At 41.2% G+C, this 14,815-nt stretch overlaps 1 protein-coding gene across 2 annotated transcripts in view; it reads right to left on the bottom strand.

Annotated features, from left to right (window-relative positions):
- Positions 1–14,815, bottom strand: part of LOC110786237 (preprotein translocase subunit SCY2, chloroplastic) — a 28,020-nt gene that overhangs the window by 4,025 nt on the left and 9,180 nt on the right. For both annotated transcript variants that reach the window (XR_008919851.1, XM_021990768.2), the window contains exons 7-9: positions 1,230–1,313; positions 891–1,032; positions 300–416 (exon numbers count right to left, since the gene is read on the bottom strand). Coding sequence is in view for 1 of the 2 variants with exons in the window: in XM_021990768.2 (XP_021846460.1) it covers positions 300–416; positions 891–1,032; positions 1,230–1,313 (343 nt within the window). In the remaining variant the exon portion in view is untranslated. The remainder of the gene's footprint in view (positions 1–299; positions 417–890; positions 1,033–1,229; positions 1,314–14,815) is intronic.

The following is a 14,815-nucleotide window of genomic DNA, read 5'->3' as shown; positions in this document are numbered from 1 at the left end:
AATCCCGGGTTTTTGCTTACCAAGAAGTGGTGGTGTAGATGGCGGTGGTGCCTTAGATGAAGGCATTGTTGTAATATACTGCTAAACCAAAACACATGTGTATACTCTCTGTCGTATGCATATACAAATATAAATGTATCTTACATTGATGTATGTGTGTTGCTATATTCTTTCTTTTCTTTTTTTTCTAAAGGTACAAGGAAAGTTTAGGGAAACTTTCTGTCAATAGAGATGCATTAGCATGAGTGTATACACAATTTAGTGCAAGAGATGTATAAAAATAGGACAGAGATTATGACCTTGCAAGTATACTGGGAAATGCCAAAAGATATGCTGTGGTGAGAACAGGCTGCATTCCAGATGGATTTATATTGAATGGAATGTAGGGCTCCACCTCGGTAACAGGAGACTCATCTCTGCACAAGCCAGGGAATTAATATGTAAAGCTCTAAATTACCAGTTTCAAAATAAAAAATGGGCAGATAAACTAAAAGCATGTATTCCATGGAACAGCTGACAATTCTTTACCCAAATTTGAATAATATTCTTTTACAGAGAAACTATGAACTTTTAGTCGAATTGACCCATTTTTCCTAAAAAATACCAGGAGCTCAAATATTTTTACCCTAAAATGACTATTACAATGCATTCGAGTAATGCAACTACAACAATGTCGCATCGGACATGTTCTGAGGAGCACTATCTTAGATCTACAGTAATATTCCCGCTTATTTGCTTGAGCTTTATTATATCAAGGAAAAAAATGCTGTTATAGCCTCTTTTTTTTCCTTTACACTTGCTGGTAAGCCTATTCTAGATGGACTCTTGCCTTTTGAAATGTTAAAAATGGAGAAACCACCAGCCAACACTGTAATAGAAACAGGAGTTACCTGGCTGTAGAAGCAAGTTTGAAACCATAGTACTGCAGCTTGATTTTCCTACAACCTTGAGTCACAACAACAGCCCACATGGTTACAGCCATAAATATGCCTAGTACAGCAAGTGCATAAGGTGACCAACTTAAAGCGCTTCCTGCAAAACAGCACGAAAAGGAGACCTTCAGATTCACCACCTTCATCTCATATATGCCTAGGCCACCAAACTCTTTGCAAATTAGTCACATTAGCAATAGATTCTTAATCAACAGTGTAGGTTAAGCAAATTATGTCAAAGCAGAGAAGGCTTTTACATCAGAAAATACAATATTCTATGCTTTTCCATCTCCATACCTGAAAACTGAGACAGCATCTTGTTTAGTGTACTCGTGTAGCTGGTCAATATTCCAACACAAATAACCAGAGATGACCCTTGGCCTGAAATATATATTTCCCGTTAGTTAAGTCTCCAATAACAGATTTGATTATCGTAAGTCAAACTCATTACTGAATAACTGTTTGGGTAATCTTGAATCAGATCAATCACTAATTCATAATGATGGAAGTACATTGGTGAACAGCTAATGTCTTGCACTCTAAAAAACTAGAGGCAGTAACTAACATACAATAAGCAAATATTTGTAACTAATTACAGAATAATGAAACTGAATATGTTAGATATGCTATCTCTATCCACGTTCAAACTCAGGGTATAGAGTGCGAAGATATTCTTCTAACACAGTGTTATATGTAAATTATACGCAACTAGTCCACTTAACATTTTTCAATTCATTTCTCCTGTTTTCACTAATTATGTTTACCAACGATTGTAAATGTTCAGCACTGCCCATCATTGCTGCAGTGCTGCCAAAGGATGGACGAGAAGCAAAGCTAGCGTGGTGGCCTCTCCATTAGATTTTTTGCTAAGGAAAATGTTTGTCAATGAATGACAATGAGTGTGAAAGAAGAGGAAAAGGCGTTCTCAAAAGTTAATATGTAGAAAACACAAGCCAACCATGCAGTATATCAAATGAAAATGGTCTGAAATTACCAATGAGAGGCTAAGACCTAAAAAGACAAGTCTGTTACGCAAGTAAGACCGTTAGAAGCCCCTACCCTGGATATGTTTAGTTACACAGTAGCTATATCCCTATTTCCTACCAAACCCAACATTACAAATGTCCAGGTGTATCGAAAATAATAGTTCTATCAGGCTTTGGGAGGATATATGCATGTGGGAATGAACCTTTCTAAATTCGTTACCTCCCCTATCCAGCTTACCATAATCATGATTACCTGTGACTGTGTCTGCTTTTTTTGTTCATGAAACGACAAGTAAAGCTGGACAAGTTCTATTCAAAAAGCCCCTTCTTGGGCCCTTCATTTCCAAAGGCCTCTCCGTGATAAGGAGGTAGAGATTCGTACAACGAAGATTTCACTTAAGAAAGCTTTGGGTGGACGCTAACTCCGGGTCAGGTCAACATAAAAGATATGCAGCAGAGAAGAAGGCCAGGATGATTATCTCGCTAAGATATTTGTTTTTTCTGTCATACTAAGAAAAATCTTGTACACGTTTTTTTCTTCAATCTCAGGTGGCTGAAAATTTTCGGAGGAAGGTGTGTGATTTGAGTGGGAATCTGTGGGTTTCCTTTTTTGATGTAGAGTAGTTGAAATTGTTCTGATACGCTGGTTATTTATCAACTTTGTAGTCTATTTGGTTGAAATAGACTATGTGTACCTCTGGAAAATCCTCTCCACCATGTGGCGGACATTGGGATAGAGACATAGAGTAACTTATATAGCCCCCGAATGAGCTAGGGTGGCTGAGACTTAGAGCAATTTAATTCAGAGGTTCAGAAGAGTTTGGGTTCTTTGTAGGTTTTTTCTGTTTAACGAGACCTTGCCCTGCTTAATCCAATTTATCTCTTGATTCTTACACAATCTCTTTTCCTTACATATAAAAGAACAAATTCATGACCTGACAAAACCGCAAAGACCATATGTTTGATGAAACTAATAAGATCACAATGCTAAAGCATCTAGCTTGAAGTCTCAACACTTGTATAACATGCAATACACACAGTGGATGAACGAACTTTATTAGGCACACACATTGAAGTTTATCACAGTAGTATTTTATCAAAAAAATGCTATACAAAAGAAGTCATCACATTTTGATGAACTTCAATTTCCAAACGCAACTAAAGGAAAGGAAAGGTTGTACACTTAGGGAATTGCAAGTGTTATGCACAGATTTATAAGCAAAAGACACTAGAGTATTACCAGTGCCCTTGGGGAACTTTCCCAATTGTTGCAGATATGCAGAAGAAAGAAACTAGAGAGCTTCCCCACCAAAGCACTTTCATTTAGGGTATCTAACACTGGATTTATACTCAAACAACCATTCGAATCTAATAGCTAAGTTCTTAGCCAAAAATTCATAACACTTTTCTAGCAAGACTTATGCACTGGTGCGTAGTTGAAGTCTGCCGGATTAGCACTCTCAGATTTTCAGAACACTTACCATGCATTGATAGGTACTAAATCCTATCAGGCTATAAAATTCCCTCTCAGAAAAAAAGTTGCCTATGGATGAAATTCCAAAATCCAAGAAAAAGAGCAACAAACTCAAAGAACTGGAATATTAAAACATCTAAGATGTATTACAGGCCTACAGTTGATCACTCAAGAGACAAGATATGCAGGATCAAATGACGCCAACTATGAACAATAAGGGTCAGTACAAACTACAGACCTTAGATTCCTGGAAAAGAACCACTGGTGGAGATTGTCAATGATAGCTACACATTTTCAACCTCCAAGTATATCACTTTCCCTAAAGGTTGGGAAATGGTAAATAAGGAATTCAAAGATGGTACAGAAGACACTGATGAATCATATTTGTATAGGGTATTCTAGGCGCATTTAGGTTGCATTTCTAGGCATTCGTGTCAATTTAGTTGCATTTAGGGTCCCATTTGCATAAGTTGTCGTTATTGTACTCTATTACGCTTCGTTTGTGTTCTCCTTAATATTTCAGGTGATTTTATGGTCATCTGGATGCTTTCGAAGTGTGTAGAGGTGATGTGAATGGCTATTGGATGGTTCGTGTTGAAGACGTCGTGTTCAATTGGAAAATGGAGCTTTCGGAAATGATTTGCGGAAGTTCCGGTTCACTTAACTTGATTTATTCGGCCATAGAGGCAATTTGTTATTTTGGATGACACGGGGCTAGTTCCGATGCTCGTTATAAAGTCTTGGTAGTGTGGGAAGCATCGTCATAGCATGAGTACGTATGTTGCATTGTCGCAGTCCATAGCTTCAGTCTCGTAGGCATCATCACCTCATCATCGTCTATATGTAGCGCGTGTGGCCGCATGTCAGTCGTAAGCATCGTCGCAACAACGTACCTGATCGTGCGTTGTGCCCACAACAATGCGCATTGTGCCCACATCTAGCGCGTTGTGGCCGCACCCAGGCCGCAGCACCCCGTCGCCTCGCTAAACAACGTCTGCCATGCTCACAGCGATGTGCTGCGCCCACAACGCACACCTTCATCTTCGATGCGCCCACAGCCCGCGCGGTGTGCCCACAGCAAGATTGTTGCGCCCACATCACACTCACGCCTTGCTAAGCGAACTGCTGGCCTGCTCACAGCACAAGGTTGCGCCCACAGCGCGCCCAAGCCGACGAAGCCATCATCTTGCATACGTCTCTCTCGCTGTCGGTTTTCATTGCCACGTCATCGCTCCATCGACCAATCATTGACGACTTCTATCTTTATTTTCTCATTTATTTTATTTACTCCCTCCGTCCCAGATTAGTTGTTAAACTTACCTTTGCACAAAGTTTTAGGTGATAAGTGGTTGTTTGGTTATCAATTGTTATTTTATTGAAAAAGTAGATGTGATAGGAGTTAGTGGGGTATTATTTTAATTGAATGAGAGAGAGTGTGAGGACAAAAAAAATTTAGTGGGAAGAGAGAGATAATATAATAATTGTGGGGTCATTCCTAATTTAGAAGTGTAACAACTAATCTGGGACGGACGAAAATGGAAAGTGTAACAACTAATCTGGGACGGAGAGAGTATTTTATTTTAGAAAATAGGAAGCCTATAAATATTCAAGGGAATTATTTAATAGGGCTTATGTTATTTTTTCCCCTTAGAATTCTCCATACACGTTAATTTCGTTTTTCCTCTTTTCCATTGAACACTAGTTTTTTCAATATTGCAATCATCAATCTAAGGTAATTTCATAATTTCTTTGCTTCAATTCATTATTATTACTTTCGTTTCTTAGATTAACTTGTCATTCGATTATGAAATTCGTTCTTGTCACTTATTCCATGTTTAACAACTAATCTGGGACGGAGGGAGTAATTCAATTATGAGCGAGTAGTTTTATTCTAGGGCTAAGTAAGGGAAGCCATGTTTATACCATAATTGTTATGCATTTAAGTTTGTATGTTTATAGATTATTGCTTGAGTAATTCCAATTGATTTGGTTTAATTGTTGATTCATGTTATTGGCTAATTTCATGGATTGATTATCTAGCTAATAGGAATTAGAATCGAAAGATCGTATTTTTAGAGGATTAGTGCAATTGGCAATTCTGATTATGTTAGCGATCGTACTGCATATGTTGAATTGAAAGTGTTAAGACCCGACCGTAGGATTAGCATGTACTTTAACTAATCGGCTTAGTTTATTCATTTATGGATTGATTTGTGTTCTTGGATTAGTATAAGCATGGTGAACCGAACAGACGCCCTAGACCTTTAATTCATCAATAAATTCTCAATTACATTATTGCTTTAGCTTTATTAGTTAATAATATTCAAAAATCAACTTTCGTTTACTAAAATAGTTTATTTAATTGGGCAAAAACTAATAGAACTTTTCTCCCTGTGGAATCGACCCGTATTTTATAAGTATCTGCTAACAACAGACATCGTACACTTTCGGTATCACTTTTTAATTCATCAAGTTTTTGGCGCCGTTGCCGGGGAGACGGCTAGATTCTATTAGTTTTAGTTTGCTTATTTGAACTGTTTCCATTGTCTCATTGGAACTTTTAGTTCCAATTGAGGCAATCTCACTGCGTTTTCCTCGTTTGTTGTTTATGCCCAGGTCTGCCAGAACGGGTACCTTGGTTCCTCCCGATCCCGATTTTGGAAAGACCCTTCGACAACTAAAAAAGCAACAAAAGAAGAAGAAGCAGTCAGGGTCCCTAGACTCACAGACTCCACCGTGTCACACGATGTCGAAATCCCTGAAATCATATGGGGTGCCTTCCTCGAATAGTGTTCCGACTGGGCTCACAATGCTAACTATTGAGGCAATAAACTTTGAGATCATGCCCGCTCTAATCTCCAGGGTATCTCAAAATCAATACGGTGGTCATCCATCTGAGGAACCCACTAACCATCTACAAAGGTTCAACCAATTGTGTGGTACTATCAAGCATCAAGGGGTCACTCAAGACCAATTGAAAGTTATGTTATTCGATTTTAGCCTTCGTGATAAGGCTCAAACATGGTTGAACGATGTCAAGGAGACAGAGTGGAGTGCTATTTCACAGGCCTTCTTGGAAGAATTCTTTCCACCCACCAACACTGCCGAAATAAGGCACAAGTTGACCACATTCACGCAAGAACCTGGACAGTCACTTCGAGAAGCCTGGGATAGATTCAAGGCTTTGCAGCGGTTATGTCCGCATCACAACATTGAAAAATGGTTCTTGGTTCAGATTTTCTACCATGGTTTGCAAGATGAAACAAAGAACACAGTTGGGGTGTTTTTCTTGACAAAGAAGTGGATGCAGGTTATGATTTTCTTGCCAATCTAGTTGCCAATCATTATAGCACTACCAGAACCACATCAAAGAGGGGCAAGATGGACGTTGATGCCTACTCTCTATTATCCTCACAAGTGGCAGCCTTGAACTTAAAGATTGATTCTTTGAAGGCTCCTCAGTCTGGTACTCCCCCAATGAGTATCAATGCTATGTCTAGTGTAGCTCTAGTGACATCTTCTTACTGCGAAGTATGCGGCATCCAAGGTCACTTTGGTCATAAGTGCTCTTACAGTTCGCAGGATACTACGCAAATGGATCAAGTGAATGCTTTTCAACAGAGGCAACCCAATGACCCATATTCAAACTCATTTAATCCGGGTTGGAGGAATCCAAATTTCTCATATCGGGGCAGCAATGTTCAGAATCCTCAACCCCAGCAACTATGGTCGCAACCACAGTTCCATCCACCTCAGCCACATGTTGCTAGGCCTCCATTTCAACAAGGAGCCTCACATAATGCTCCCTCGAGGTTTAATACGCCCCCGCACCAAGGCTATCAGCAACAAGCCCCTCAGACCAGTGCTACTCCAGAGCCTAACATGGGTGATCTGTATAAGCTCATTGCAAATATGCAGAAGACCGCAGAGATAGCTCAAAAGAAACATGATGAGAGCATCAAAGAGTTGAAGAATCAAAATAGAATGTTGGAGAATCAAGTTGCTCAAACACTCTATCTCAGAGGCAACCGAGTACACTACCAGGGCAACCTACTCCGCCCCAAGGTCAAAATAGAGAAAGTGTCAATGCTATCACTCTTAGAAGTGGCACTAAATATGATGGACCCCCGATGCCCACTGATGATGCAACTCTTGCTAAGGGGAACACAGATGGACCAGAGAAAGCAATTGATGTAGAGCCTCAAGTCCCGGAAGTTGATAATGCTGATGATGTTGGCGCGAATAAGGGGAAAGAGAAGACTTTTGATTCTCTCCCTATTGTGCCTAAGTTGTCTTTCCCTCACCGGATGCAGAAAACTAAGGTCGATCAAAGACTTGGTAAGTTCTTGGCAATGGTCAAGAATCTTGAGGTAACGGTCCCTTTTACTGATTTAATATCTCAAGTTCTTGTTTATCCAAAATTCTTGAAAGAGATAATCACTAAGAAAAGAGATTATGGTGGTGTGGAGAGAGTCGCTCTAACTGAAGAGTGCAGTGCCATATTGCAAAATAAGTCTCCACCCAAACTTAAGGATCCGCGTAGTTTTTCCATCCCCTGTCATGTAGGTGCATTGTTCATTGATAAGGCATTATGTGATTTAGGTGCAAGTGTGTCTGTCATGTCCCTTTCTGTCTGTAATAGGTTGAATATGGGAAAGCTAAAATGCACACAAATCACTTTGCAAATGGCAGATCGTTCTATAAAATATCCTTTAGGTATTTTGGAGGATGGTCCTGTCCGGGTGGGGATTTTCTACATTCCTGTTGATTTTGTGGTGCTAGATATGGAGGAGGATAGTCAAATCCCCATAATTTTGGGTAGGCCATTTTTATGTACTGCAGGTGTTGTTGTTGATGTCAAGTCTAGGTCTCTTACTTTGAGTGTTGGTGATGATACTATTACTTTTAATCTAACCAATGCTGTGAAGTCTCCTATGCTTGAGAATACTTGTTGCAGGATTGATATTGTAGAAGAGATTTCCCTAGACAACATCCCTAAAATGTTGCATGATGATCTATTGCTGGCGACTCTCACCTTGGAGGCCCAGAAAGGAGAAGGAGATTGTGAGATTGATTCCTTGATCTCGGATATAGATGGAATTGAAGTTGAGAAGGTCGATGGTTTTGAGGTATTAGAAACTGTTTGCTCTATTTCCGAGCCACAGGTAACAAAGGTAGAACTAAAACCATTACCATCACACCTTAAATATGCATTTCTTGATGATAATGAGGATTTTCCTGTGATCGTTAATGCTGCACTCGACGATAGCCAGCTTTCTAAGCTTCTGACCGTGCTCCGTATGCACAAAAAGGCAATCGGGTATAGCATTGACGATCTCAAGGGCATTAGTCCTAACTTTTGTATGCATAGAATTAATTTGGAAGCAGATCACCGCCCTCGCATCCAGCCACAACGTCGTCTGAATCTTAATATGCAAGAAGTGGTGAGAAAAGAGGTAGTGAAACTAGTTGATGCGGGCATCATCTATGCCATTTTAGATTCTAAATGGGTGAGCCCCGTGCAAGTCGTTCCCAAGAAGGGGGGGACAACGGTTGTTAAGACTGATAAGGATGAGCTTATCCCCACTCGTGTTGTTATAGGTTGGCGTATGTGTATAGATTATCGAATGTTGAATACAGCCACCTTGAAGGATAACTTTCCCCTCCCCTTTATTGATCAAATGCTAGAAAGATTAGCAAAACACAACTTTTTCTGTTATTTGGATGGATATTCAGGTTTCTTTCAGATTCCCAATCACCCAGACGACCAGGAGAAGACGACGTTCACTTGTCCTTATTGAACTTTTGCATACCGCAGAATGCCGTTTGGGTTGTGCAACGCCCCTGCTACATTTCAAAGGTGTATGATGGCCATTTTTTCTGACTTCATCGAGGATATCATGGAGGTATTTATGGATGATTTTAGTGTTTATAGTTCTGACGTTGATGTATGTTTGCATAATCTTTCTAAAGTGCTTAAACGTTGTTCTGGAGTGAATTTGGTATTGAATTGGGAAAAGTGCCACTTTATGGTCAATGAAGGAGTGGTACTTGGTCATCTTATTTCTGAGCGTGGCATCCAAGTTGACCGAGCAAAAATTGAAGTGATTGAGAAACTTCCCCCTCCCGTGAATGTCAAGGGAGTGAGGAGTTTTCTCGGTCATGCGGGTTTCTATCGCCGTTTCATAAAAGATTTTTTCTAAAATTGCGAAACCCCTCACTCAATTATTGCTCAAGTATGCCACATTTGAGTTCATTGATGCTTGTTTGGAGTCTTTTGACAGGATTAAGAAAGCATTGATAACTGCTCCAATCATTCAGCCTCCGGATTGGATTTGTCGTTCGAAATTATGTGCGATGCTAGTGATTATACTGTTGGGGCAGTACTTGGCCAAAGAAAGAACAAGGTGTTGCATGCTATCTATTATGCAAGCAAAACCTTGGATGGAGCTCAGATGAATTATGCCACTACTAAGAAGGAGCTCCTTGCGGTTGTTTATGCTCTTGACAAATTTCGGACGTATCTTGTTGGTTCGAAAGTCATTATACACACTGATCATGCCGCCCTCAAGTATTTGTTGGTCAAGAAAGAGGTCAAACCGAGACTTATTCGATGGATTCTTCTTCTCCAGGAGTTTGATTTGGAGATTCGGGATAAGAAGGGTGCTGAGAATGTTGTTGCAGATCATCTCTCTCGGCTGAAATTTCAATCTAGCACAGATGGGCCTATCAATGATTCGTTTCTTGACGATCATCTATTCTCTGTGTCTACTCAATCCCCATGGTATGCAGACTTTGCAAATAATTATGTTGGTGGTTCTCATCCTCCGGAATTGACATACCAACAACGTAAGAGGTTCTACCATGATGCTAAGCGGTATTTCTGGGATGATCCACATTTGTATCGGAAGTGTGCCGATGGTATGTTTCGTAGGTGTGTGGCGGATTGGGATACCCACGGTGTTCTTAAACATTGTCACAGTTTACCTTCTAGCGGTCATCTTGGTGCTATTCCGACCGCCCATCGAACTCTTCAAAGTGGTTTCTATTGGCCTTCTATATTCAAGGATGCCCGTTTCTTTTGCAATACATGCGACGAATGTCAACGGACGAGCAACATTTCAAAAAGGCAAGAGCTACCACAGATTGGAATTCTTGAGGTTGAGCCCTTTGACGTATGGGGCATTGATTTTACGGGACCGTTCACCTTCTTCATGTGGGAACCGGTACATCTTGGTTGCCGTCGATTATGTTACAAAGTGAGTGGAAGCTATTGCATCGCCAACCAACGACTCTAAGGTGTTAAGAAGCTTTTCAAGAAAATCATCTTTCCGCGCTTTGGAGTCCCAAGGGTCGTGATTAGTGATGGGGGTTCCCATTTTCATCAACGGACTTTTAAGGCTATTCTGAAGAAGCAGAGAGTTACTCAAAAGGTTGGCATGGCTTATCACCCTGAAACGAGTGGCCAAGTTGAAGTTTCTAATCGACAGATCAAGAGAATTCTCGAAAAAGTGGTCAACAAGTCTCGAAAAGATTGGTCGTTGAAGTTGGATGACACATTGTGGGTGCTGCGCACGGCCTACAAGACTCCGTTAGGGACAACTCCGTATCGGTTGGTGTATGGAAAAGCTTGTCATTTACCAGTTGAAATGGAATATCTCTCTAATTGGGCCGTCAAGGAGATCAATATGGATTTAGAAGAGGTCGGTGAAGCGAGACTTCTTCAATTGAATGAGCTAGATGAACTTCGATTTGAAGCTTACGAGAATCATAGGCTCTATAAGGAGGAGACGAAGAAATTTCATGATAAGATGATCCAAAAACGAGAGTTCAATGTCGGTGATAAGGTCTTGCTTTACAATTCACGACTACAGCTTTCCCCAGTAAAGCTTAAGTCTAGATGGTACGGGCCTTATACTATCACCAAAGTCAAGGAACATGGAGCCATTGAGGTTGCTAGTGAAAATGGCACCAAGTTCAAAGTGAACGGTCAACGTTTGAAACTATACACTGAAGGAGCGTTTATCGGAAAATTGGAGACGATCTATCTCTCCGATCCACCCATCGACGCTTGATTTTTGAGGTGTGGAGTCAAGCTAATGACTTAAAACGAGCGCTTATCGGGAGGCAACCCGATTTCTAACTCTTCCTCATTTCAATTTTTTCATTTATTTCTATTTTAATTTATTATTTATTTTTCTTTAATTTATTAGAATTTTCATTTGTTCAAGCACGATTATTTTCTTTTAAGTTCACTTGAATTCATATTTTTATTTTATTTTTAGATTAGTTTTTCGTTCATCGTATTTATCTTTTTATTTTGTTTGTTTAATTTTACTAACGAAACTAACATTTGTGTTTAGTGATGTTTGGGTCTATTTTGAAGGATTTGTAGGCACGAGATCAAGTTTTTACTGTTTAATTCATGTAATTCCGGAGTTTCGATGCATCGATGAGCCACACTAGGAGCAAGTAGCAACAAGCATTGCGAGTCGCAACCGAATAAGCCCTCGTTAGCTGCGCCCACAGCGAGCTCGCGGCCTGTGCAGGCCCTTTCTCCCTCGTTGTTGCATTGCTCGCAGCCTCTCGCTGTGACCGCAGCTCACCCCGCGCCCAAGCCCTCTCGTTGCGCCCACAGCTACCCCGCAGCCATCCCACCCCCCCTCCTTTCCCGTGTCTGCCTCGGTCGCAGCAATCTGATGTGGCCGCAGCTCGCCCCACCCCTCGCTGTGGCCGCAGCTAGCCCGCAGCCAGTACTACCCCCTTCGCATATTTATACAAAAAAAAAAAAAAAAAACCGTCCACTCCTTCTCTCCCTCTTCGAACCCGTGCCCACTACCCATCACCCACCTCCTCTCCTCCTCCAACCTCTCAACCACCCAACAACCACCATCACCACGCCCAACAGCCGCCGGCGCCGCCTCTATAGCAGTGGCCGGCCACCGCAAGCGCACCCCCCCTCACAAAAAAAAGAAAAAAATCGACCACCTTTTTCCCATAAATCATAAACCCTAACCTCTCCATCAATTTGGGGGTTTTTGCTATTCTGTTAATTGATGCAATTGAGTGACATTTGGGCATTATTGGAGCATACTACAATTGGTTCACAATCATCTAATTGAATTCATTGCTTGGAATTGGTGTAAGTGAAAACTTTTCTTCAATTAGTTTCACTTTTGCCTCTACTTTGCCATATTTGGGAGATTTTGTTGTCTCTTTATTGGTGTTGGAGATTAATTGATTGATTATTGTGGGTTTATTGTGGCAATTGTTCATTGATAATAGTTGATCGAATACTTGGTTGTTCTTGTCACAATTGTGGACTAGAATTGGTGAATTTTATGTTTGATATTGGTGAACTTGTGTTGTGGTTGTCTCTACATTGTTGTCTTTGGTGAATTGGAGTAAGCATCATGATCCCTACCAAAAGAAATATACCAAAGGGCAAAGGCTAAGGCGAATTCCACCGCCCTTGAGCCTAAGAAATCTATTGATAAAAAGAAGCTCATGTCAAAGCCTAAACCTGCACCCAAATCTAAAGAAAAATCCAAGCATCGTGCATCCACTTCCACTACACCCCCACCATCACCCCCTACAAATGACACTGCCCCTCCTCCATCATTTCATCAATTCACATTCCATTGGCTTAGTGACAGACAACAAGCCTTTTGCATTGATTTGCAAACAAAGCCGCTAAAGCCTACTCTTTTATACTCACCGAAAGATGCAAAATTAATTGGTGTTGATGATTGCCTTCAAGGAATTGCAAGAAAATATGGATGGACCAAGGTGTTGAATATGAAGGATGATACTTATCCGGAACTGACATATGAGTTCCTATCCTCCTTTATTGTTAGTTCGGATGAAGGTGATGTCGTCTTTTATCTAGGTGGAGTGAAAAGAGTTATGTCTTGGAATGAGTTCAACAATGTTTTCGGGTGGCCAAAAGATGGTGATATTGGCCCGGATGAATTTGGCGAGTTTGATGCGGACTGGGAAAATGCCTATTTTGAGAAAGGCTCCTTTTGGGAGGAACTAACCGGTCGAGATGATTGGAAAGTGGGGCATAGTCGAGCATTTTCTATAGTGAATCCTGCTATCCGACTCTTTCACAGGTTTTTACTATAAGTGCTTCACCCGAAAGGTGAGAAAGGTCAACCCACATATCAAGACTTGAAGTTGCTTTGGTGGTTCCTTTATGGGGATGTGAAGACCATAGGCCAATTGAACTTTGGCAAATTCCTAATGCAGGCGTTCCTTACTGAGAGGCTTAAAGCTGGTGGCAACATAACCATGGGTGTTTTTGTGACGGTTCTTGCTAACAAACTGAAAATCAACTTGAAAGGGAAGCGGAAGTCTCCCTCTACTAACCTCATCGATATTGTTGCTATGAAAAGATTTGAATGGCTGAAAGTTCATGACGATAATACATATGCATGGTTTGTGAAGGGACTTGAACCGAAATCGGCGAGGATCCGACATGCCTTTTTGCCAAACCCCCGAGCTCGCTTGGATCAACCCAACTCTTGGTTGTTTGGTCCCGACCCGCACCTCGGGACAAGTGTTGCCCCACGGGTAGCAAGGACTTCTGTTTCAGCTCCCTTGTTCGAGCCGACTCCTCCACTTGTGCCCATCGATCGTTCCATTTCTTTCACACTGGTACATCCTAGGAGTGTTGTGGCTTTGTCCGTTGCCACCGATCCTCAACCATCGAGCTCTACCCCCGTGTCACTTGGGGAGTTTCGTAAGTTTCTCACCACCTTTGATACTTTTGCCTCTGATGTTATTCGTTGTTTTGATACCCTTGGGGAGAGATTCACAGCTCTAGATTCAGGGGTCTCCACTCTTCGCCAACAGGTTGCAGCTTCTAGCACCACCGTTGCAGCTTCTAGCACCACCGCTTCACCTGTTAACACCACTACTGGACCAGCTTCGGTAGATGACGCTCATGCTGAGTGAGCCAATCCTCTCCTTTTCCATTCTTTTTATGTATACACAGTAGGGACACTGTGTTCATTCCAGCTTGGGGGAGGGATTTCTATCTTTAATTGCTTTCGTAGTTTAGATTTTCCTTTTTGTCCTGTAGGTGTTGTACGCTTTGTACCGCTCATTCGGGGTGGGAGTTTACGTGCAACGAAAAAAATGTAGTGTTTTCCTAGTGTTAGTGTTACTGTTAAATTTAGTTGCATTTTCTCTTGCATTCATATGTCTTTATTCCCTGCATTGTGCAACTGACTTTCAAACCGTGTCCGGACTTTACTCGACTCTTTTGAGCTTCCTTTGAACTTAGCTATGATTCCGAAATTCAGTCGGTTGTGCTATACATTGATAACTTCTCGGCATTGTGTGAACCAATAGAATGGTATGCGGTAAGATGTTGGTCTGGCGTCAAGAATAGCTAGCCAATTATCTTGTAGGTCACC

The sequence above is a fragment of the Spinacia oleracea genome, chromosome 4 (assembly GCF_020520425.1).
Source record: "Spinacia oleracea cultivar Varoflay chromosome 4, BTI_SOV_V1, whole genome shotgun sequence".
NCBI lineage: Eukaryota > Viridiplantae > Streptophyta > Magnoliopsida > Caryophyllales > Amaranthaceae > Spinacia > Spinacia oleracea.
The sequence above is the reverse complement of the archived record's forward strand: the minus strand, read 5'-3'. Positions and strand labels throughout refer to the sequence as shown.